At 40.7% G+C, this 25,580-nt stretch overlaps 1 protein-coding gene and 1 non-coding gene across 2 annotated transcripts; one reads left to right on the forward strand and one right to left on the reverse strand.

Moving 5' to 3' along the window:
- Positions 1-999: 999 nt before the first annotated feature.
- LOC138906237 (uncharacterized) lies at positions 1,000-2,204 on the reverse strand. The gene is made up of 4 exons (XM_070194771.1): positions 2,019-2,204; positions 1,574-1,935; positions 1,447-1,476; positions 1,000-1,333 (listed from the first exon to the last, which is right to left on the reverse strand). The coding sequence occupies exons 1-4, from the start codon at positions 2,202-2,204 to the stop codon at positions 1,000-1,002; spliced, it is 912 nt and encodes a 303-aa protein (XP_070050872.1).
- A 556-nt stretch (positions 2,205-2,760) lies between these two features.
- Positions 2,761-2,867, forward strand: LOC117275739 (small nucleolar RNA R71). Its single transcript, XR_004505942.1, has one exon. It is a non-coding gene; the product is annotated as a small nucleolar RNA R71 (small nucleolar RNA).
- Positions 2,868-25,580: the final 22,713 nt, after the last annotated feature.

Here is a 25,580-nt window from a genome sequence, read left to right on the forward strand (position 1 = left end):
TGCACAATCATACAATATTTTTTTTATTTTTCAATTCAAGTGGCTCTTACTTTTTCAATACAATGCACCTTTCACCTTATTTCATTAGTTCCACTCAAAAGCCAAACCAACCACCCCACACTTCAACTTTTACAAAGTTCATAACAAATTTAAGTGCTCACGAGAGGTTAAAGGTTCAAATAGATGGTCAATTCAAAATAAATAGGTAAGACTTGTAATGTGGTTGCCAAAGAAACAAGATTATAGGCTCAAAGGGGTTACCTAAGATACATAACAATTAGGTGGGTAAGAGCATATAACTGGTTCAACAAAGAAATGCCTAAATCACTTTCAAGACTGAACAACACTACTATTTCGCTTTGCAAACACACAGGGCAAGTTTTAGACATCAAATGCAATGCACAGAATACACAAAACCTCACACACACATGGCATCTAACTCACTCAAGATCAGACTATCAAGACACTCTAGTCAAAGCAGTTAAGCAAAGTTAAAATCATACAATTTAAGGTGCTTATGCAAGAGTCAAAAACTGAGCCTAAGCGTCACAACTAAAGCACTCACTATTCTCAAGGTATAATAGACTCAAAAGATATTGCTTTCAATTCAAAACACAGCACAAGGTTCCCTACTACTAACAAAAATTAAAAACTAACTACACCCGGTTCAAACAAAACCCTTGGAAAAGAACCGCAACACAAAGAAAAACGAAGGGGGAATTATTACACTACCTAACAAAATAAATTTTTTTTGTCTTTTTCTTTCAACTTTAATCCCTCAAGAAATCCGTCGAATGATATCCATCGTAGGGAAAAGTTAAAAAATTTAAATTTTTATGGTTTTTCTCATTTTTTCTATCTCACTACTAAAACAACAAAACTAAATTACTCACACAGATACATACAACATACAATTTTCCCCACCCACACTTTAAGTTGTGGAATATCCCCATGACACACAATTTATAAACATACGGTAAAGGAAACTTCCCTGAATTTTCAGTCGGGGTCTGAGTCGAAATCGAGCTCCATTCCACGCGCCCGAACCAATGCACATATCCATGCAGACAGCTTCTTCTCAGCCTTCTTGGGGTACACCCCACACTTTTGTTTCATTGCAACCTTCTCTTTTGAACCCTTCACCTTCCACTCAACACTTGTAGCTGGCTTCTCTTTTATCACCCCCGTTTCTACATTCATCTCGAAAGTCACCGTCTCCTCACCCACTCTAAGCATGAGTTTTCTATCAAGTATATCCAATATTGCTCTACCCGTTGCTAAGAATGGTCTTCCTAAGATAAGGGGACCTCTTTGTTCTCTTCCATCTTCACCACTATGAAATTTATAGGAAATATAAACTTATCAACCCGAACTAAGACATCTTCCACTATCCCCTCGGGTATGATAGTTGTTTGGTCTTCCAGCTGTAAAGATATTGGTGCAGACCTTATCTCTCCAATCTCATTCTCCAGCTTTCTATAAATAGACAAAGGCATTAAATTAATTGAGGCACCAAAATCACATAAAGACTTATCAAAATTAATAGTGCCTAAAGAGCAAGGTATAGTAAAACTCCCCTGGATCTCCAAATTTGTGGGAGTTTGTTTTGCAAGATTGCACTGCAATGCTCTGTGAGCTTGACATTGATGTCTCTTCTATCTTTCTCTTCTTTGTAAGGATTTCCTTCAAGAACTTGGCATAAGCTTGCATTTGGGAGAGCACCTCTATGAATGGAAAATTTATATTAACTTGTTTTAGCATATCCAGAAATCTCTCAAATTTCTTGTCCAGCTTCTCTCTATAAAGCTTTTGGGGAAAAGGTAAAGCAGGCATGTGCTTGCTCTCTTCAGATTCATCCCTTCTTGAATTCTCTTCCTTCTTCTTTTTCTCAGTTCCCTTCTTACCTTTTTTCTTCTTATCAACTTCATTTTTCAGCTGCTCCCCACTTTCTTTTCAGGTACCACTTCTTTTTGGATAGGGATGGGCTCTTTCAACACTTTCCCGCTTCTCAGAGTTACAACATTCACTGTTTCTTTGGGGTTTCTTTCAGTATCAGCTGGTAGAGTACCTTGGATCCTTTCAGACAATATGGTGGAAATTTGTCCCACTTGTTTCTCTAAGTTTCGTAGCCCTGTTCCAAGTTCTTTGATAGTTGCACCATGAGCATCTAAGCTTTCATTTGTCTTGACAATAAAGGACTTCATCAGATTTTATAGCCTAGGCTGATTGGATTGTTGAGGTTGAAACTGCTGCCTTTACTAATTTTGGAAGCCTAGAGCTCCTTGTCCCTGGAATCTGGAGTTGTTTTGTTTTCATGCATTTGCAGTACCCCCAGGTGAACTCCATCAAAAACCGTGGTGCTTTCGACCCATTGCATTGAAGTTATAATTTCCCACATCATTTACTTCCTCAGTTGAGGCTTGACACTCATGAGTAGGGTGTCCTCTTCCACATATATCACAAGCTACGTGATTCTCACTTTGTATAGAAGCTAAGGTCAGCTTCCTAATCTCTTTTGGCATGGCATCAAGTTGTACCTGCACAGATGTGTTAGCATCAACCTGGTGAACACTATTCAGCCTTCCTCTTTCAGCACTTTTAGAGGGCCACTGATTTGCATCTTCAGACAATTCATAGAGAATAGTGACTATTTCCTCTGGTGTCTTTTTCATCAAAGGGCCTCTAGCTGCATTACTCAATGTTCTACGTGAGGCCGGTGTCAAACTATCCCAAAAATCCTGGAGTTGCATCCAGAGTTTAATTTCGCTATGTTGTCACTTTCGAACTAATTCCTTGAACCTCTCCCACACTTCAAACACAATTTCAGTATCTTTCTAGTAGAAGTTATGGATCTCTCTTCTAAACTTGCCCGTATTAGCTGAGGAGAAATATTTATCAAGAAATTTTCGGGTCATCTCCTCTCATGTTCTAATAGATCCCTGGGGCAAGCTTCAAAGCCACTACTTTGCACCGTCTTTGAGAGTGAAGGGGAATGCCCTTAAGTACACTGCATCTTGTGACATGCCATTATATTGAAAGGTGTTCATAATCTCCTCGAAGCCAACAGATGTGTGTGTGGATCTTCGCTCATCTTCCTTCTGAAGACACAACAGTTTTGCAGAGTTTGGAGCAATCCTTGCTTCAATTCAAAATTGCTCGCAGCCACTGGAGGTGGTCTAACACTTGATAAGCCTTGGTTGTAAACCGGTCTAGCATAATCACCAAGTGGTCTTCCAGCCCCGGGAGGTATATTTCTGAACTGGTCTGCACCCACGGGTCGATTCTGAGCAATTCTCCGAGCCCTCTCCTCTTCATAGACAAGTTGTGCATTTCGAAGACCATTTTTCTCTGCATTTCGTGCAGCTTTTTCTCGTTGTTGGGATGCCTCTTTTGCAGCCATATCAACATTATCATCATCTCCAGCCATAATTTCTTTGGTTGAGGATTTCCCAACCTTCTCTATATTCTCTGGGAAATTTCTTTCCTTCCTCAACTGTCGCAGTTGTTTCTCAATTTCTGGTTCATCTGGTAGCAATTCTTTCCCAGAAGATCAAGTCATGCACCAATCCCCTGCAACGACACCAAAATTTGACGAGCGCAAAACACACACTTAAATATGCTCGCTAGTCGAATATAGTATAATATAATATCGTATCCACGGGAATTGGAGTTAAACAATATTATCGTAGTTTGTAGCTATATTTCTATCCAAGATGATCAGCAGTTGAAAATTATGTGATTAAAACTAAAATTAACTAAGAATCTAGAGCTAATTGACTATGACAATCGCAACAAAAGTAAGTAAGGAAGATATCAATGGGAGAAAATATGGGTTGATTGGATAGGTGCAAGATAATTATCGGGGATTTAATTCTAGTTAATTTACTTCTAATGTTCAAGTGAGACTCTCGAATTCACTCAATTATTAGTTCAAATGTTTAGTAGAAATTCCTCTCTCGATTAAGTCTCAACCTCACAATATTTACCAATTTAAGCTCGGTGGAGATATACAAGAGTTCGTAGTGGATAGGTCTGTAGGAGTATAACGACCCGACCGGTCATTTTAAGCTCTAGCATGTCATTCAGCAATTTGAGGCCCTAAGCAGCTTCACTTTAGGTATTATGACTTGTACGCGCGGTCAGAATTTAATTTCGGAAAGTTCGGAGTTGATTTGGAAAGAAAATTCTAATTTCGGAAGCCTTAAGTTGGGAGGAATTGACTAAAGTGTGATTTTTGAGTAAACAATCTCGGAATCGGGATTTGAAGGTTCCAACAGGTTCGCATTACGATTTTGGACTTGGGCATATATTCGGATCGGGTTTTGGATGACCCGGGAGCGTTTCGGCGCCTATTATGGAAGTTGGAATTTTGGAAGAATTTTATGAGAATTGGGTTGAGGTGTATTGCAATGTTATCGATGTTCGTTTGGGATTCTAAGCCTGGGAATAGCTCCGTATGGTGATTCTGGTATTGGGAGCACATCCGGACGGGGATTTGGAGGTCTGTAGGTCATTTCGGGGTCATTTGGCGAAAGTTAGAAATTTGAAGGTTTTGAGAAGTTTGACCAGAAGTGGACTTTTGATATCGGGGTCGGATTCCGATTCCGGAAGTTGGAGTAGGTCCGTAATGTCAATTATGACTTGTGCGCAAAATTTGGTGTCAATCCGAGTAGTCTAAGTACGTTTCAGCAAATTTTGAGTGAATAGAAGAACTTGAAGTTCATAAGTATGATTCAATTAGTTTTGGGGTACGATTCTTAGTTTTAATGTTGTTTCCGGCATTCCGAGAGTTTGAGCGAGTCCGCTATATAATTCTAAACTTGTTGGTATGTTCAGGGGGGTGAGTGTCAATCGGACGAGGCTCGGACCAAGTCGGAAGCTTGGAGTAACAGCTGAAGCTCCCAGATCTGATATAATTGCACATGCGCTTGGCTAGCCGTAGGTGCGGGCTTGCAGGTGCGAGCCACGAGCCGCATAAGTGAGAAATGGAGGGCAGCTCAGAATCCGCAGATGCAGAAGATTGGGCGCACCTGCGTGAGCGCAGGTGCGAGAGACATGGTCGCAGGTGCGGCTAGGCTCACAGAAGCGGCCCTCCTTGTCCGCAGATGCGGAGCTCGGCCAGGTGAGGGAAAGGCGCACCTGCAAGGCATTCGCCGCAGATGCGGGACCGCAGATGTGGCCCAAAGCACCGCAGGTGCGAAAGTCGTTGCGCAGTGAGGGTTCATTTAATATGGGACTTAGGCCATTTTTATAACATTTTCATTCACTCTTGGGCGATTTGAGAGCTTTCAAGGAGGGGATCTCAATCTAGCTTTGTGAGGTAAGTAATTTCTACTTAATATGAGTTTAATACATAGATTATGGGTAGATTTTCAAATGAAAATTGGTAGAAATTGTGGGATTTTGATAGAAAACCTAAAAATTGGTATTTTTGGATTTTGACCACGAATTTGGACATGGAATTGGAAATAAATTATATAGTTGAGTTCGTGAGGTTATGGGTAATAGTTATCTATGAAAATTTTCGGAATCCGGGCACGTGGGCCCGAGGGTTGCTTTATTGATTTTTTTAGCGGAGTTGGAAATTATTATAAATTAATTAATTATGAGTATTAGAGTAAATTGTGATTGGGTTGCATCTTAATTGACTAGTTTGGAGCAACGGGCACCGGTTTGAGGTGTTAGAGAGGGCTTGGAGCCGGTTATGGAATTTCGGAGCGAGGTAAGTCTCCTGTCTAACTCTGTGAGGGGGAAACTACCCCCTAGGTGTTGTAATTAATATTTGGTACTTGTTGCGGGGACTACATATACAAAGGTGATGAGAGTCTGTACGTAGCTATATTCATGTTATTGTCTGGGTAGACTCAGGTTCATGCCATGCTATAACTGTACTATTTGAGTTGTCTCTTGCCTATTAGATTCCTTATTACATGTTAAAATTTGAGACTAGACTTGTGTAGAGTGGTAGACTCACTATTGTCGACACCGGATGAACTTTATGACTTGCCACGGAATAATTGTACACTTCTTATGAATTTCCCCCGCGTTACACGTTCTCATCGAAGGGCTTTCCCCAAAGCTTTCCTAAAACTCACTTGTCCCTTCATGAGTGGGGTCAAGGATGCGTTAAAGCTTTCGTATTCTAATGGGAGCAGGACGTTCACCTCGGCAGGATAGATACATCTATGGTTCGTACCGTTTGACCCTCAGCAGTGCGCACATTTTATGTGATCGGGTCGTTCGCCTCGGCAGGATTATGTACCACACTCTCATAGGAGCGGGTCATTTGCCTCGGTAATATATATAATAGATGTATCTATGGTTATATACCAAATTATGATGGGATCGGGCCGTATGCCTCGACAGTTTTGTAAGAATCCTTCTAGGAAATCGTGCATATTAATTGTACAAAGGGCCAGTGTATCTGAGAGTTTTCCTAATTTGAATTATGGAGACCCATCTGGTGAGGTCCATTATATATATATATGTACTCCGGGGGAGGAGGTGATTGCTAATCGAGAGTTGAGTTTATTGTTGATAGGAAGATTGTACCACATATTTATAATTATTTAATTCGCGTATTTGTTCTGCCCCATATCTGTTTTACTTCTTACTGTATTTTCCTTATTGGACGACTAGTAAGCGTCGATGTTGACCCCTCGTCACTACTTCTCCGGGTTAGGCTAGATACTTACTGGGTACATGTTACTTACGTACTCATACTACACTTGATGCACATTTTTGTGCAGGTACATATATGTCTAGAGGCCATATGAGGGAAGAGGCGTGTATACATGCAGGGACCTAGGTGAGCTGCATTCCATTTGTCGACCCGCAGCCAGCAGAGTCTCCTTCAGAGTATTTACCTTTTTCCTGTCCAATTTGTATTCCGGACAGCTGCTGTATTTTATTTTATATTCCTAGTTAATGCTACACTTGTCACACCGGGTTTTGAGATGATTATGGGTTGTTCTGTATTGAATTTGTTAAAAGTATTATTATTTACTCTATAAATCCCCATTCTTTACTATTTAAATTAAAGGAAAAATATGATTTCAAAAATAATAAAATGAGAACCCAATTAAGTAATTATTGTTGGCTTGCCTGATAGTGGTGTCCGGCGCCATCACGACCTTTATGGATTTTGGGTCGTGACAGCTTGGTATCAGAGCACTAGGTTCACTTAGGTCTCACGAGTCATGAGAGAGTCTAGTAGAGTCTTGCGGATCGGTACGGAGACGTTTGTACTTATCTTCGAGAGGCTACAGGGCTGTTAGGAGTACTGCCCTTCTTGATTCCTCATCATGCGATTTGTTTCCTTTAAGGCTTATGCCTTTATTTTCTTCATACTCAATCTTATGCGACGTGAAGCGCTTGTTATTAATTGGGAATTGAGGAATTGTAATGGTGCTACAGATGTGGTGCAATATGTTTCTCCCTGTTATTTGATCGGGCTATTGTCGTCGCCTTACGGAATGATATTCTGTCATTTCAGTTCAGTAATCAGTATTGCTTATGGTTTAGAGGTGGGGCACTGATTGTTATGATGATTTGTGTGTTGCAATCACACAATGTTGGTGTAATGGTAGGGTGCTCATGTATGGGTCGCGGCAGTGAGTGACTTGAAAGGAGGATTTCTCAATTCACGGCTTAGAGGTTCAGCATTTAAATTCTGACGGAGGGAAGGCAATCAGACTATGGATGTTCAGGCCTGGGTTGATGAAATGACGAGACTTGGTATTTTCTATAAAGGTGAAATTCTCAATTGTGATGTAGCGTTGTCGACCTTGTTGAAACATTAAGGTTCACCGGTGTTATGGTCTTCTTTGATTTTTGGCCTTCGGGGCAGGGTGTTGCGAAATGGTGCCTGAGGAGTGGTTGTCAAAGATAGCGGTGTGTCACGGTTCGAAATCGAATTGGTGTTTCTAATCTTGATGGCTCGAGAAAGATGATCTTCTAGGAGGTTTAGAGTTGGTAGCCACTCATTTGTTCAGGTGCTACAGGTATGGATTTGATTTGGGGAAATATTCGAGTAGCGAAGTATGAGGAAGGGAATGGTGGGAGGTGTTTTATGGTGGTTGAATTTCTATAAGGTCAAGAATGAAAAGCGAAATTTGAGGATTTGCTTAAAGGAAAGGGTTTGACCAAAGTGGGAGAGTGGCAGAGTAGCATATGGGTTCTATGGTAGGATAGCCACATGCTTTGGGGGAAGTTAGAGTGATTTGGGATTCATGGTGGACAGTGACTAGGTCTACGGGCTTAATTTGGAATATTGGCTGCTATATTGAGAAAGATTGGGTGTGACAGGAGAGAGTTGCTTAATATGAAGCAGGGTACAACATGACTTTGGATTGGAATGTATTGTCGCACCTTTAGTTGATGTCCATGAGGAGTGAACGTACTTGTACAACTGGTGAATGAGCACGGGCTCAGGATGATTTATTGGTTTCGTGGTAATTGTACTCGGTGCAGCGTTGTTGGAGGATGTCGGCATGGAATTTCCACAGGTGGGATTTCTCCTGTGAGCAGGTTAGCGGTTGCGTGGTGTCGATGAAGCTTCTACAAAGAATTTTACTGGCTATCCAGTAAGAGGTCAAATATGTGAATGTGGCTAGTGATTTAGAATGTTCATGAAATATTTAACATAAGGATTTCAAGGGATTTGGCAGGTTGGTTGTGCAAGATCATGTCAATAGGGGATAAGGAATCTTGGTGGGTTCCTGAGTTATACAATGGTAGCTTCAAGATAAGTGGGAGAGCCCCACCGTCTATGATTGGATTGCGTAGTTGTCAACTTGTGCGGTTTTTGGTTATTGGTATATTGGCGGGTTATCATGACTAAGGAAAGAGAACATCAGTGGTAATTTGAGCAAATAATTTGAGGAATGTGTGCTGTAATTGGCCTTATCGATTCATGTTCATATTTTGGGAAGACTCAGAGTTTATGCTTCGAGGGGATGTGACGTACAAAGAAAAGGAATTTAGTCAGTTGTTTCTTTGAGAGGGTGTACCTGTGCTAGCAAGGCCTTGGAGTTGATTATATTTGGGACCGAGTCAGAGTGGGTGACTCTCAAAAGTTAAAGTGTGGTACCTAAGGATTTCGAGTCCATAGTATGGCTGAGTATCGAGCTTTTGCAGCAGACTATGAAAAGGGGCTTGGAGTGTTTTATGTTGTCTTTGGTCTGCGATGTAGCATTGGAGGAATATGAGAAAATAAATTCGGATTCATGGAAGAATTTTCAAAATGGGTATACCAGTTGAAGATGCGAATATGCGCATAAGGAGGGTATGAGATAGTTCGTGGGTTTTGGAAACAACATGGTCTCGTGAAATAAGGTCACTCAAGATGAGTGCAGATTTGGGTTCATGATGTTTTGAATGGAGCTATCATTATTTCTATGGCAAGTCCCGAGTAAATTAGAAAAAGTGGCTCGGTTGGTAATGGTTGAATCAACACGGTTATGGCAGTGGCCAATTTCTCCAGTGTGAAGTTATACACATAGTTTGTGGTTGTACACTTGGGCTTGAGCGCCACCACAACTTGGTTGATTTGGGAGGTATTCGATTCGTATGGCTTTGTTATGTAAAGGGATCTCCAGAAGAGTTATGGCAGTTTAGATTACGACATGAGGTTGTATTTTCTGTGGTTTGGGAATTAGGTTGCGTGTTGCATTGGTTCTTCCAAAATGAGCTAAGTAAAAGGTTTCTATATGGTGAAGTGTTTATCCTATTAGTGGGTTAGGGGTTATTGGGGAATTCTGGTACTCTCACATATTGGCATGTTAGGTGCAACGATCGGCATGGGAAATTGGAAGCTGAGGATCAAGGTTGCAGTTCGGTGTTGACAAGAATGTCACGAGCTCGGATGATCAGGGAAGAATTCGGATGTTTAGAGTAAGCTGGTATTGTCTTTAGCGTCACCTGAGATTGGTGTCCTGTGTAAGAGGCTTTGTGTATTGATTTGCGTCTTCTTGATTTGATTTATAGCATTAGTGTGACCGGTGGTATGGATGTGCAGACTTGTTACCTAATGCGGAAGGTCGTGGGAGCGTATCCCACGGGAAGATTGTATAAGTGTGACATGTAGTTACTGGATTGATTAAAGATTTAAAACCAAGCATGGAGATTGTGGTACTATCACTAATGTGAGAATTTATGCTTGTAGGGCACTCGATTCATTCGGTTGTGGACTGTAGAAGTTCATTCTGGATTTACAGTTGTTCTGGTGTGTAATGGGAAAAAGGGTTATTGTGGATCCTTGAAAGGTTATTAGCCCAGTGCGGTATGATCAGAATCGACTTGAGGTCTGTGGATGGATCTAAATGTGAATGTGGGTTCTATATCAGGCCGGATGTGTTCATTTCAGCATAGCGCTATTTTCGAAGGGGTCTTCGGGCCTTGGATGTTATTTTTGTCGTCAGCTGTTCCATGTAATCTATATTATACCAGGTGGGTTGTGAGGCGGTTTGATTATTCGCACTCGTATTGATATCCCGTATGGTTTGAGGTATTGTGTGAGCATGATGGCTCTCGAGGTGCAGATCATATATCGTACCTTAGTTGTGCTTGAGTTTTGTAGTGCGTGATGCTACCCGTCTCCCCAGGATTTGTATTATTCACTTGGCGTGCTTATGGTTGATATTCGGGCATTTCGTGAGTATAAGCATTTCGGCTCGATGTGTGTTTTATTTAGATTATTATGTGTGGATCGGGTGGCACGCCGCCAAGGGTATATAGTTGGATCGGGTGGCACGCCGCCACGGGTATATGGTTGGATCGGGTGGCACGTCGCCACGGATATGTTGTTTGGATCGGGTGGCACGCCACCACGGGTGTCATGGTTGGATCGGGTTGCACGCCGCAACAGTATCATGTGTGGATTGGATTGCAATAGTGTGTTATTGAGTATAGTTTCCCATATCTATTATTGCGTGTTTTGCTTCTCATTTCCTGAGGAAGGGTTATAACATTCCTTCGGTTGTTTAAGTAGTTACGTGCGTTGAGTAGTTCTTTCCAGAGTTCATTTTTTTTCCCTTATGTATCGCCTTTGAGTCTGTAGCTTGTTGGCACATTGTGGCATCATACGAGATTTTTGGCAGTGTCTGAGGTGGCTTATTACCTGAGCAGCTTGTACTGGGTGAGATGAGATTATTGGACCTAGGATTAGTGCGATCAGATTTATATGAAGCATATTAAAGAGTAAATATTGTCATTCAGTCCAGAATGAGGTAATGGTTATTGTCGGGAGAAGAGACTCTATAAATTGTGATTCGGCAGGTGGTTATGAGTTTTACACATCTTCTCTGTCGTGGCAGTATTGCAAGAGTTGGAACAGGACTTATATGGGTCATGAGGTGTGTTGTAAGCATCGAATTCGTGGGATTTCGGTGGTTGTTATCAGGGGATGTTATTATGGTCATGTGAATTATGCGGTGCATGGTGTGGATTCCGCGAAGTTATGCAAACATGTATTGGTGCATCGTGTAGTGTTAATATGGTGTTCGTATGTTGGAAACAGACATGGTAGAGGATTTCAGATGTTGAAATTTGGCTCTAAGGCTTATTTGACTAGATAAAAGGGAGGATTCTCAGGTTTGCTCGAGCAAATGTGTCCAACTGGGTTATGGTATCACGGGTAGGTGCACAAGGTGTTAAACAGTGATTTCGGACAAACTCCAGAGCAGTTCTTAGCACGTTCGAGGACGAACGTATGTTTAAGTGGGAGAGAATGTAACGACCCGATCGATCATTTTGAGCTCTAGCACGTCATTCAGCGGTTGAGGCCCTGAGCAGCTTCACTTCAGGTATTATGACTTGTATGCGTGGTCGGAATTTAATTTCGGGAAGTTCGAAGTTGATTTGGAAAGAAAATTCTAATTTCGGAAGCCTTAAGTTAGAAGAATTGACTAAAGTGTGATTTTTGAGTAAACGACCTCAGAATTGGGATTTGAAGGTTCGAACAGGTTCGTATGACGATTTTGGACTTGGGCGTATGTCCGGATCGGGTTTTGAATGACCCGAGAGCGTTTCGGTACCTATTATGGAAGTTGGAATTTTGGAAGAATTTCATGAGAATTGGGTTGAGGTGTATTGCAATGTTATCGATGTACATTTGGGATTCCGAGCCTGGGAATAGCTCCGTATGGTGATTCTGGTATTGGGAGCACGTCCGGAAGGGATTTGGAGGTCCGTAGGTCATTTTGGGGTCATTTGGCGAAAGTTAGAAATTTGAAGGTTTTGAGAAGTTCGACTGGAAGTGAACTTTTGATATCGGGATCGTATTTTGATTCCGGAAGTTGGAGTATGTCCGTAATGTCAATTATGACTTGTGCGCAAAATTTGGTGTCAATCCGAGTAGTCTAAGTACGTTTCGGCGCATTTTGAGTGAATAGAAGAACTTGAAATTCATAAGTTTGATTCAATTGGTTTTGGGGTGACCTTCTTAGTTTTAATGTTGTTTCGGGCATTCCGAGAGTTCAAGCGAGTCCGCTATATGATTCTAAACTTGTTGGTATGTTCGGGCGGGGCCCCGAGGGCCCTGAGTGTCAATCGGATGAGGCTTGGACCAAGTCGGAAGCTTGGAGTAACAACTGAAGCTCCCAGATCTGTCATAATCACACCTGCGCTTGGCCAGCCGCAGGTGCGAGCCACGAGCTGCAAAAGCGAGAAATGAAGGGCATCCTAGAATTCGCAGATGCGGAAGATTGGGCGCACCTGCGTGAGTGCAGGGGCGAGGGACATGGTCGCAAGTGCGGCTAGGCTCGCAGAAGCGGCCCTCCTTATCCGCAGATGCGAAGCCCAGCCAGGTGAGGGGAAGGCGCACCTGCGAGGCATTTGCCGCAGGTGCAGGACCATAGATGCGGCCCAAAGCACCGCAGGTGCGAAAGTCGTTGGGAGTGAGGGGTCATTTAATACGGGACTTAGGCCATTTTTATAACCTTTTAATTCACTCTTGGGCGATTTGAGAGCTTTCAAGGAGGGGATCTCGACCTAGCTTTGTGAGGTAAGTAATTTCTACTTAATGTGAGTTTAATACATAGATTATGGGTAGATTTTAACATGAAAATTGGTAGAAATTGTGGGATTTTGATAGAAAACCTAGAAATTGATATTTTTGGATTTTGACCACGAATTTGGATATGGAGTTGTAAATAAATTATATAGTTGAGTTCGTGAGGTTATGGGTAATAGTTATCTTCAAAACATTTCGGAATCCGGGCACGTGGGCCCGAGGGTTGCTTTATTAATTTTTCGAGTGGAGTTGGAAATTGTTATAAATTGATTAATTATGAGTATTAGAGTACATTTTGATTGGGTTGCATCTTAATTGACTAGCTTGGAGCGACGGGCATCGGTTTGAGGTGTTAGAGAGGCCTTGGAGCCGGTTATGAAATTTCGGAGCGAGGTAAGTCTCCTGTCTAACTCTGTGAGGGGGAAACTACCCCTAGGTATTGTAATTGATATTTTCTACTTGTTGCAGGGGCTACGTACGCACGAGGTGACGAGAGTCCGTACGTAGCTATATTCATGTTATTGTTCGGGTAGACTCAGGTTCATGCCATGCTATAACTGTACTATTTGAGTTGTCTCTTGCCTATTAGATTCCTTATTACATGTTAAAATTTGAGACTAGACTTGTGTAGAGCGGTAGACTCGCTATTGTCGAGATTGGATGAACTTTATGACTTGCCACGGAATAATTGTACTCCTCTTACAAATTTCCCCCGCGTTACACGTTCTCATCAAAGGGATTTCCCCAAAGCTTTCCTAAAACTCACTTGTCCCTTCGTGTGTGGGGTCAAGGACCCGTCAAAGCTTTCTTATTCTAATGGGAGCGGGTCGTTTGCCTCGGCAGGATAGATACATCTATTGTTCGTGCCGTTCGACCCTCGGCAGTGTGCACGCTTTATGGGATAGGGTCGTTCGCCTCGGCAGGATTATGTACCACACTCTAATGAGAGCGGGTTGTTCGCCTCGGCAATATATATAATAGATGTATCTATGGTTATATACCATATTATGATGGGATCGGGCCGTACGCCTCGGCATTTTTGTAAAAATCCTTTTAGGGAATCGTGCATATTAATTGTACAAAGGGCCAGTGTATCTGGGAGTTTTCCTGATTTGAATTATGGCGACCCATCTGGTGAGGCCCATTATATATATGTACTCCGGGGGAGGAGGTGAATGCTAATCGAGAGTTGAGTTTATTGTTGAGACGAAGATTGTACCACATATTTATATTTGTTTAATTCACGTATTTATTCTGCCCTATATATGTTTTACTTCTTACTGTATTTGCCTTATTGGATCACTAGTAAGCATCGATGTCGACCCCTCGTCACTATTTCTCGGGGGTTAGGCTATATACTTACTGGGTACGCGTTCCTTATGTACTCATACTACACTTGATGCACATTTTTGTGCAGGTACATATATGTCTAGAGGCCATGTGAGAGCAGAGGCGTGTATACATGCGGGGACCTAGGTGAGCTGCATTCCATTTGTCGACCCACAGCCAGCAGAGTCTCCTTCAGAGTATTTACCTTTTTCCTGTCCAATTTGTATTCCGGACAGCTGTTATATTTTATTTTATATTCCTAGTTAATGCTCATGCACTTGTGACATCGGGTTTTGGGATGATTATGGGTTGTTTAGTATTGAATGTGTTAAAAGTATTATTATTTACTCTGTAAATCCCCATTCTTTACTATTTAAATTGAAGGAAAAATATGATTTCAAAAATAATAAAATGAGAACCCAATTAAGTAATTATTGTTGGCTTTCCTGATAGTGGTGTCCGGCGCCATCACGACCTTTATGGATTTTGGGTCGTGACAGCTTGGTATCAGAGCACTAGGTTCACTTAGGTCTCACGAGTCATGAGCGAGTCTAGTAGAGTCTTGCGGATCGGTACGGAGACGACTGTACTTATCTTCGAGAGGCTACATGGCTGTTAGGAGTACTTCCCTTCTTGATTCCTCATCGTGCGATTTGTTTCCTTTGAGGCTTATGCCTTTATTTCCTTCCTACTCAATCTTATGCGACGTGGAGGCTTATGACATCCAGACTTGGTCCTCGACCCCCGAACGTGATCCCGGCTAAATCCCTTGGGCTTTTACTCAGACTTCAAAGCTCCAAATCACTCGAATTAGCTTCATAACATCTACATTACTCGAAATTCTCCTACAAGGCATAAAATACACAATTAGGGTAGAACATTAGCGATTAAAGCTCAAAAACAATTGAAGTGTAGTAAATTAGAGTGCTACAAGTGACTAAAACACGAGATTATAGCCTACCATCAAACTTCATACTAAAATATGCTGAAGTTTTGTCCCGTAGTCTGTAGTTTTGTTATAAGTTTTTTTCTGAACTTCAAACTTATACATGCTGATGTTTTTAGTTCATTCCCTAACACTTCATACTAAACATGCTGAAATTTTTATACTGCAGTCTCTAGTTTTGTAATGAGTTTTTTTCTAAACTTTAAATTAAACATGCTGAAGTTTTTTAGTTCATTTCCTAATACTTCATACTGAAAATGCTCAAGTTTTTGCCATGCAATTTGTAGTTTTGTAATGAGTTTTTTCCAAACTTCATACTTATGCATGCTAAATTTTTTTAGTTCATTCCCTAAACTTATTTTTTTACTCTGAATTATATTGTGGTTAAGTTTACTTTTTTTTTGTTCATTTGCAGCATATTGAAGTGGGCGTATATTTCTTGCGCAAAAAATATTGCTAACACCTTCCAAGTTATCCAGAATCAAAATATGCAGTAACAAATTTACTTTTTGATCAGTATATGAATAATTTGGTTCGTGTTCATCCTTTAGATGAATAGAAGGAGAAAATTAGAATAAGAAAGGAAAAAAGAATGGAGGAGAAAAGAAAAATGGAAGAGAAAAAGAGCAAATCAAAGAGAAAGCGAGCTGTCAAAAAACAGGTGATTTAGGAAGCTGTGGATTCTGAAGAAGAAGTGGAGATTGAAGAACTTACCAAGTTTACCTGGTTTATTAATGAATCATCTGGTGAAAAGGTGGCCAACTACGTAAGATGCATTGACCTTTCATGTGGTATCTCATGAGCATCTGTCGAAAAAGTATTCTTTCCATTTCGACTTAAGCCAAGACCTGGCCAGTTATCTATGCATTACTTTCTTGGAATTCTGCACTTTTAAACCAAAACTATAATTGTGTACGATTCTTTGAGTGATTTATCATATGACAGTGCATTGGAACATGTCCAAAATTATGCCCGGTTAATCCCACACTTGCTCGAATGCATAAATTTTGGCACATAAAATAAATCTTATGGGGAAAATGCTCCGAAAAGTTTTATGATTAAGTGGATGAATACACCCCTACATCAGAACAAGTACGTATTTGGCACATGTTTACCATGCATCTTATCTTTATGGTTTTTTCTTTATTTTTAGAGTTGTGTTATTGTGTTAATTAATCTTCAATTTTTTCATGTTTTTTTTGTAGTGTTGATTGTGGTATATTTGCTCTTAAGTTCCTTGAGATGTGGTTAAAGCAACATGATGTCTTCAAATTCAAACAAAGTGATGTGTTGACATTTAGGAGAGAATTGACGGTGAATCTTTGGGCTCATGGAAAGTGAAAAGAAGAAAGCGGTTATGAAACTCCAAAAGAGCAATTAGGACATGACTATGGAGAATATGAAGACACTTTGTGTGCATTTTTTTGATAGAGAATAAATTGTAAATGAAAAACAATTTTTTTTGTTATTTTTTCAATGATTTAAGTGAAAACAAAATTGGATTTGAGAATATATATTATTTTTTGTGAATTATGTGATGTTTATCTTTTAAATTTTTGTTCTCTTCGCATTAATTAGTCTGAAGTTATCTTGGATTGTATCAAATACCTTCGTCTCTTTTATCATGAACTTAAGCATGTTTTGTGAACTTCAGCATGTTTTGGTATGAAGTTTTAGCAAGTGAACTAAATAACTTCAGCATGCATTAGTTAAAATTTATTAGAAAATTACATACTGCAGGACAAAAACTTAAGTATGTTTATTCTGAAGTTTTAGCAAATGAATTAAAAAACTTCAGCTTGTTTAGATTGAAATTTCGGATAAAACTCATGACAAAACTGTAGACTGCAGGACAAAACTTCAGCATGCTTTAGTATGAAGTTATAACAAATGAACTAAATAACTTCAGCATGCATTAGCATGAAGTTTTAGCTTCAATGTGAAACAACTTCATGCTACTTTAGCATGAAGTTTTAGTTTCAACGTGAAACTTCATGCTACATTAGCATGAAGTTTTAGCTTCAGCATGTTTAGTGTGAAGTGTTAGAAAATGAAAAAAAAAACTTTAGTATGGATAAGTTTGAAGTTAAGCAAAAACTCATTAGAAAATTACATACTGTAGGAGAAAACTTCAGCATGTTTAGTCTGAAGTTTAGGAAAAAACTCATTACAAAACTAGAGACTGTAGGACAAAACTTCAGCATGTTTTAGTATGAAATTTTAGCAAATCAACTAAAAAACTTCAGGATGCATAAGTCTGAAGTTTTGCAAAAACTCATTAGCAAATTACAGACTGTATAACAAAACTTTAGCATATTTTGTCTGAAGTTTTAGCAAATGAACTAAACAACTTCAGCATGTTTAGTCTGAAGTTTTTAAAGAAAACATCATTGCTAAACTGCAGACTGCAGGACAAAAGTTCAACATGTTTTGGTATTTTGAAACTTCAAACTTATCTTTTTTGTATTTACCAGCTACTTTTTGTCTTTTACCACATACTTTATCTTACATTTAATTTGCCTGACCATATAGTAAATGACCTGAAAAGTTACTTTTGCATTTAGAAATAGTAAATGAAGTCTTTCAATTTGATTATGTGCAAACTTTGGCTTTTCATCCTGAAGTTATTATTTTACTATAGAAAAACTGTGGACTTATTAGGCCGAAGTTACATTTCTTTTTGTATTTGCCACCTACTTGTTATTTTTTACCACCTACTTATCTTGTTACATTCAATTTCTCTGAACGTAAAACAGTAAACAGACCTGAAAAGTTACCTTTGCATTTATAGATATTAAATTGATTAGATGCACATTTTGGCTATATTAACAATCTCTTCACTTGAAAATTTCATAGTCATCCATAGACTTCTATCATATTTCTTTAAATTTATATTCATCCATATCTTTTTAGCTTTTTTAAAGAAACAATGTCTGATGCTAGCGGAAGCAGGAAGCTTACAATGGATGAACTTATGCAGAAGTAAGAGTTTAAAGTCTGATTGGAATAGTAACGTAGCAATGGCTAATCTTATGCAGAAATGGGAGCAAATAAAGGCTGATTGGGAAAGAATCAGACCACATTTTTTTGCCGATGAATCATTCCAGAATAGGCTGAACCTCGAACGCAGTTGTGAAGGTTATTCAACCTCGTTCGACAAGGTTGTACAGCAGTTTAATTGTCACGATCCGAAATTCCTACATTCGGGACCGTGATGATGCCTAACATTTCAATTGCTAGGCAAGTCAACGTTAGAATAGTCTTAACTATTTTTACACAAATCAAATTAAACGGATGTCAATTACTAAAATAAAGTGCAAAAGACCATAACAACCGAATCATCCAAATACATCCCCGAATCTGGTGTCACAAGTATACGAGATACTAGAATAATACAAATAAAGTTCTGAATAAAATGTAAGTTGTTTGAGAGATAATACACAGCTAAGATAAAGTAGAAGGGGACTTTAGAACTGTGGACGCTGTGCAATTATACCTCAAGTCTCCTCTGGGTAGTTGAATCCGAGCAAGTCTCTAATACGCCGCTGGGACCAACTTCAAAATCTGCACAAGTAGTGTAGAGTGTAGTATGAGTACAGCCGAGCCCATGTACTCCGTAAGTGTAGAGCCTAACCTCGACGAAGTAGTGATGAGGCTATGACAAGACACATACGTAAATAACCTATGTAAGTATATACATATACAAAGCATTATTGAACACCGTAATTAACAAATTTTACAAATTTGGGAGGAAACATGTGAAGGGAAATGGTATAAAAATTTCAGCCAGGGGAGTGTCACGTAGCAGCCGAATAATTCACTAACAACAAAATAGGTAGCTGAAATATAAAAATGGCACGACACCACCCTTCGTGCTTTTAATCTCATCCTTCCCATGAAATGATAAATAAATAATATGAATGACACGGCATCACCCTTCGTGCTTTAACTCTCTTTCTTGCCACAGTATGATGAATAAATAATTTAAACGTCACGGCATCACCCTTCATGCTTTAACTCTCTTCCTCACTTAATAAATCAATAAATAATAATGTGAAAATGACACGGCATCACCCTTCGTGCTTTTACACTCTTCCTCACCATGACAATGATAATATAAATTCGGAAGAGTATTTTAAATACGGGGATCTATACTTATCAATCAATTTAATAGCAGAATACCGACCTCTCCTTCCAAAATATTCAACAATAATTAAATTATCAATAATTTCATGAATAATGATCAAATAAACAATAATAAACTTGAGCAGGAATATCTTAATTAAATAGGCAATTATTCACAATGAATAAATTCTACTTGCATGCTTTGACTCAACCACAACGTATAAGTACTCGTTACCTCACATATACGTTGTACCCGCACATAGAATCACGTAGAAAATAGACAAACAAGTCATACTCCGTCAAGTCAAGGTTAACCACGACACTTACCTCGCTTTGCAACCAACTCAAGATTCCAATAAATGTTTGCCTCACGAATTGGTGTCTGAATGCCTCGAATCTAGTCACAAACAATTCAATATACTCAACCACAAATTATAGAAACCAATCCTATATGAAAAAACTAAATTTGATAATTAAAGATCCGAAATTCAATTCAAAAATCAACAGTGGGGCCCACATCTCGAAACCCGACAAAAGTTACAAAATGTGAATGCCCATTCAACCATGAGTCCAACCATATAAATTTTACTAAATTCCGACATCAACTCGACCTTCAAATTCCCAAATCTTATTTTCAAATCCCTAATCCCAAATCCTCGAATTTCACCTCAAAAACACGTAATCTAGTCGGAATACTCAATGATAATTTAATATTATTGACTAACAAGGATCACAAGTGTCTTACCTCAAGTTTTTCTGTGAATTCTCGCTCAAAAATCGCCCCAAACCGTACTTGAAATGTCCAAAAATGAGAAAAATCTCGGACTCCTTCGATTTTATTCTGTCCAAGGATTTTCGCTTTTGCGGTGCATTTGGCCGCATCTGCGGTCTCGTAGATGCGAGGATGGCCGTCGCTTCTGCGGGCTGGCTCGCATCTGCAAAGGAGCTGTCCGCTTCTGCGATCACTGGCTGCCCTTCCTCTGCTCCGTATCTGCGATGGATCAGGTGCTTCTGCGAGCTTGCACCTGCAGTCAAAAATCCGCAGGTGCGATTGCACCAGAAGGCAAAATTCCAGATTTTCCTTAAGTCCAAATTTTAATCCGTTAACCATCCGGAATCCACCCGAGGCCCTCGGGACCTCTACCGAATATACCAACAAGTCCTAAAACATCAAACGGACCTACTCGAGGTCTCAAATCACGTCGAACAACGTTAAAATTATAATTCGCACCTCGATTTGAACTTAATGAATTTTATGAAAATTTCAATTCTAAAACTCATGCCGAAACACGTCAAAACAGTCCGGAATGACCTAAATTGTTGCATGTAAGTCCCAAACAACATAACGGAGCTATTCCAAATTTCGGAATTGAAATCCGAGCCCGATATCAATAAAAGTCAATTTGTAGTCAAACTTTAAAATCTTTAAACTTTCAAACTTATAATTTTTAATAATTGGCGATAACTCAAGCTAGGGACCTCCAAATTAAATTTCGGGCATACGCCCAAGTCCTAAATTATGATACAAACCCAACGGAACCGTCAAAATACTAATCCGGGTCTTTTTGCTCAAAATATTAATCGAAGTAACTTAAGTGAGTTTTAAAGTACTATTTTCTCATTTTTATCAATTTTTCACATAAAAGCTTTCCGAAAAAATATACGGACTGCGCATGCAAATCGAGGAATGCTAAATGGTGCTATTCGAGGTCTCAGAGCATAGAATTGAATATTAAATTTAAAGATGACCTATCGGGTCATCACATTCTCCACCTCTAAAACAAACGTTCGCCCTCGAACGGAATTAGAAAAAGTACCTGGGTTGGTGAAAAGGTGTGGATATCTACTCCGCATGTCCGACTAGGACTCCCAGGAAGATGCTTCAATCGGCTGGCCTCTCCATTGTACTCGAACTGATGGATAACTCTTAGACCTCAACTATCGGACCTGTCGGGCTAGAATAGCTACCGGCTCCTCCTTATAAGTCAAATCCTTGTCCAATTGGACTGAACTGAATTCTAACACATGGGACGGATCACCATGATATTTTCGGAGCATAGACACATGGAACACCGGATGAACTGCTGATAAACTAGGTGGTAGTGCAAGCCTGTAGGCTACTTCACCCACCCTTTTAATAATTTCAAAGGGTCCAATATACCTAGGGCTCAACTTGTCCTTCTTTCTGAACCTCATTACACCCTTCATAAGTGAAACCAGGACCAATATTTTTTTTCCAACCATGAATGCAACATCACGGACTTTACGGTCAGCATAACTCTTTTGCCTAAATCGAGCTGTACGAAGTCGATCCTGAATAATCTTGATCTTATCCAAGACATCCTGTACCAAATCGGTACCCAACAACTGAGCCTCTCCCGGTTCAAACTAGCCAGCTGGCGAACGACATCGCCTCCCGTATAATGCTTCATATGGAGCCAACTGAATGCTCAACTGGTAGTTGTTATTAAAGGCAAACTCTACAAGCGGCAAGAATCGATCCCAAGAACCTCCGAAATCCATAACACAAGCGTGAAGCATATATTCCAATATTTGAATAGTGCGCTCGGATTGTCCGTCCGTCTGAGAATGAAATGTTGTACTCAACTCAAATTACGTGCCTAACTCACGCTGTACAGCCCTCCAGAAGTGCGAGGTGAACTACGTACCTCGATCAGAAATGATAGACACAGGCACACCATGAAAGAAGATAATCTCGCGGATGTAAATCTCCGCCAACCGCTCTGAAGAATAGGTAACTGCTACTAGAATGAAATTTGCTGACTTGGTCAACCTGTCCACAATAACCCATACTGCGTCGAACTTTCTCTGAGTCCATGGAAGCCCAACAACAAAATCCATAGTGATACGCTCCCACTTTCACTCAGGAATTTCTAACTTCTGAAGCAAACCACCAGGTCTCTGATGCTCGTACTTGACTTGCTGACAATTTAAACACCGAGCTACATATGCAACTATATCCTTCTTCATTCTCCTCCACCAATAATGTTGCCGCAAATCTTGATACATTTTGGCGGCACCCGGATGAATAGAATACCCGGAACTGTGGGCCTCCTCAAGAATTAATTCAAAAAGCCCATCCACATTAGGCATACAAATACGACCCTGCATCCGTAGAACTCCATCTTCCCCTACAGCAACCTGCATGCCACCACCGTGTTGCACCGTGTCCTTAAGGACAAGAAAATGAGGATCATCATACTGTCACTCTTTGATGAGCTCATACAAGGAAGACCGAGCGACTGTGCAAGCTAGAACCCGACTGGACACTAAAACATCTAATCTCATGAACTGATTGGCCAAAGTCTAAACATCTGCAGCTAACGGCCTCTCACCAACCGGAATATGCACAAGGCTATCCATACTCACAGCCTTTCTACTCAAAGCATCAGCCACTACATTGGCCTTTCCGGGGTGATACAAAATGGTGATATCATAGTCTTTCAAAAGCTCCAACCATCTTCTCTGCCTCAAATTGAGATCTTTTTATTTGAACAGATAATGTAGGCTACGATGATCAGTGCATACCTAACACGAGATACCGTAAAGGTAATGCCTCCAAATCTTCAGCGCATGAACAATGGCTGCCAATTCTAAGTCATGAACATGGTAATTCTTCTCATGAACTTTCAACTGTCGCGACGCATATGCAATCACTCTACCATCTTGCATTAATATTGCACCAAGCCCAATGCGAGATGCATCACACTATACCGTATAACATCCTGAACATGTGGGCAATACCAACACTGGCGCCGTAGTCAAAGCAGTCTTGAGCTTCTGAATGCTCAACTCACACTCGTCGGACCATCTGAACGGGGCACCTTTCTGGGTCAATTTGGTCAGTGGGGATGCTATGGATGAAAACCCCTCCACAAACCGGCGATAATAACCTGTCAAACCCAAGAAACTCCGGATCTCTGTAGCGGAAGTAGGTCTAGGCCAATTCTGAACTATCTCAATCTTCTTAGGATCCACTTTTATGCCTTCTGCCGATACAACATGCCATAAAAAGGCAACTGAGTCTAACCAAAATTTGCATTTTGAAAATTTGGCATATAACTGATTATTCTTCAAAGTCTGAAGCACAATCCGAAGATGTTGTTCATGCTCCTCTCGGCTGCTGGAGTGAATCAAGATATCATCAATGAATACAACCACAAAAGAATCCAAATAGGGCTTGAATACCCGGTTCATCAAATCCATAAATGCTGCTAGGGCATTTGTCAGCCCAAATGACATCACCAGAAATTCAAAATGCCCATACCGAGTCTGAAAAGTTGTCTTAGGGACATCAGATGCCCTAATATTCAACTGATGGTAACCATACCTCAAATCGATCTTTGAAAACACCTTGGCACACTGAAGCTGATCGAATAAGTCATCAATTCTTGGCAACGGATACTTGTTCTTGATAGTAGCCTTGTTCAACTGCCGATAATCTATACACATCCGCATTGAACCATCTTTCTTCTTTACAAATAACACTGGTGCACCCCTGGGCGAGACGCTAGGTCTAATGAATCCCTGGTCAAGTAAGTCTTGTAACTTCTCCTTTAATTCCTTTAGCTCCGGCAGGGCCATACGGTATAGTGGAATCGAAATAGGCTGGGTGCCCGGAGCCAAATCAATACAGAAGTCAATATCTCTGTCGGGTGGCATCCCCAACAAATCTGCATGAAATACATCTGGAAACTCACAAACAACTGGGACTGAATCCATAGAAGGAACATCCGCACTAGAATCGCGAATATGAGCCAAATAAGCTAGACAGCCCTTCTCGACCATACATCGAGCCTTCATATAAGATATAACCCTACTGGTAGAATGACCATGAATCCCTTTCCACTCTAATTGAGGCAACCTCGGCATGTCTAAGGTCACCATTTTGGTGTGACAATCCAATATAGCATGATAAGGTGACAGCCAATCCATAACCAAGATGACATCAAAATCTACCATATCAAGAAGTAGAAGATCCATGCTTCTCTCAAGGCTCCCAATAATAACCACACACGAATGATAGACATGATCTACCATAATAAAATCTCCCACCGGTGTGGACACACACACAGAAGTACTTAGAGAATCACGAGGCACAACCAGATATGAAGAAAAATAAGAGGACACATAGGAATAAGTAGATCCCGGATCAAATTGAACTGAAGTATCTCTATGGAAAACTGGAACAATACCTGTGATCATGGAATCAGACGACTCGACCTCAGGCATAGCTGGAAAAGCATAAAATTGGGGATGGGCCCCACCACTCGAAGCTACATCTCTAGGACGGCCTCTGATTGGCTGGCCTCCACCTCTAATGACCTGACCTCCACCTCTAGCTGTCTGACCCCTGCCCCTAGCTGGCTGGGCGGGTGGCGAAACAGTTGGTTCTAGAATCATAGCACGAGAACCCTATTGTTGCATGCTTCCCTGACCTAGGGCAAAATCTAGGAACATGCCTAAGGTCCCTACAAGTATAACAAGCCCTTAGTTATTGTGACTGCTAACCCTGGAACTGGCCATGTCGACCTGGATAACCACTCTGATGACTTTGGATCGGAGGTACACTAATAGGAGCTGGAAGTGCACTGTAAGCTAACTGGTCAGGATGAGACGCAATAGGACCACGGCTCCCTAAAGCACCATGAGATGCCTGGAGTGCTGACTGAAATGGCCTGGGAGGATGGACTGTACCAAAATTACCCCTGCCTCCAGACGAGGCACCACTAAGCCCACCGAACTGACGAGGTCTCTTATCAGACACCTGTCCCCTTTCCTGAGCAAGAACTATCTCTATCCATCTAGCAATATTTGCAGCCGCCTGAAAGGAAATATCACTTCAGGTCTCCTTGGCCATCTGAAGCCTGATAAGGTAAGTGAGTTCCTCAATGAATCTCCCCACACTCTCCCTCTCAGTAGGGAGCAAGATAGTAGCATGGCGGGCTATATCCACAAAACGTGTCTCGTACTAAGTAACAGTCATACTGCCCTGCTGGAGACACTCAAACTGCCTGTGGTAATCCTCTCTCAGTGTGACAGGAAGGTACTTCTCTAGAAATAGCTGAGAGAACTAATCCCAGGTAAGTGCAGGCAAACCAGCTAGTCTGGTCAACATATAATCTCTCCACCACCTCTTGGCGAAAC

This window comes from Nicotiana tomentosiformis, chromosome 1, assembly GCF_000390325.3.
Source record: "Nicotiana tomentosiformis chromosome 1, ASM39032v3, whole genome shotgun sequence".
NCBI classification, from domain to species: domain Eukaryota; kingdom Viridiplantae; phylum Streptophyta; class Magnoliopsida; order Solanales; family Solanaceae; genus Nicotiana; species Nicotiana tomentosiformis.

What these genes read in the sequence shown, in the direction of transcription:
- LOC138906237 (XM_070194771.1), bottom strand. Translation starts at nt 2,204, where the DNA reads ATGAAGTCCTTTATTGTCAAGACAAATGAAAGCTTAGATGCTCATGGT. An exon ending in AAATTTGGAGATCCAGGGGA is followed by an intron (nt 1,477 to 1,573) that starts GTTTTACTATAC and finishes GTCTATTTATAG; the next exon opens with AAAGCTGGAGAATGAGATTG. An exon ending in AATGAGATTGGAGAGATAAG is followed by an intron (nt 1,334 to 1,446) that starts GTCTGCACCAAT and finishes TAAATTTCATAG; the next exon opens with TGGTGAAGATGGAAGAGAAC.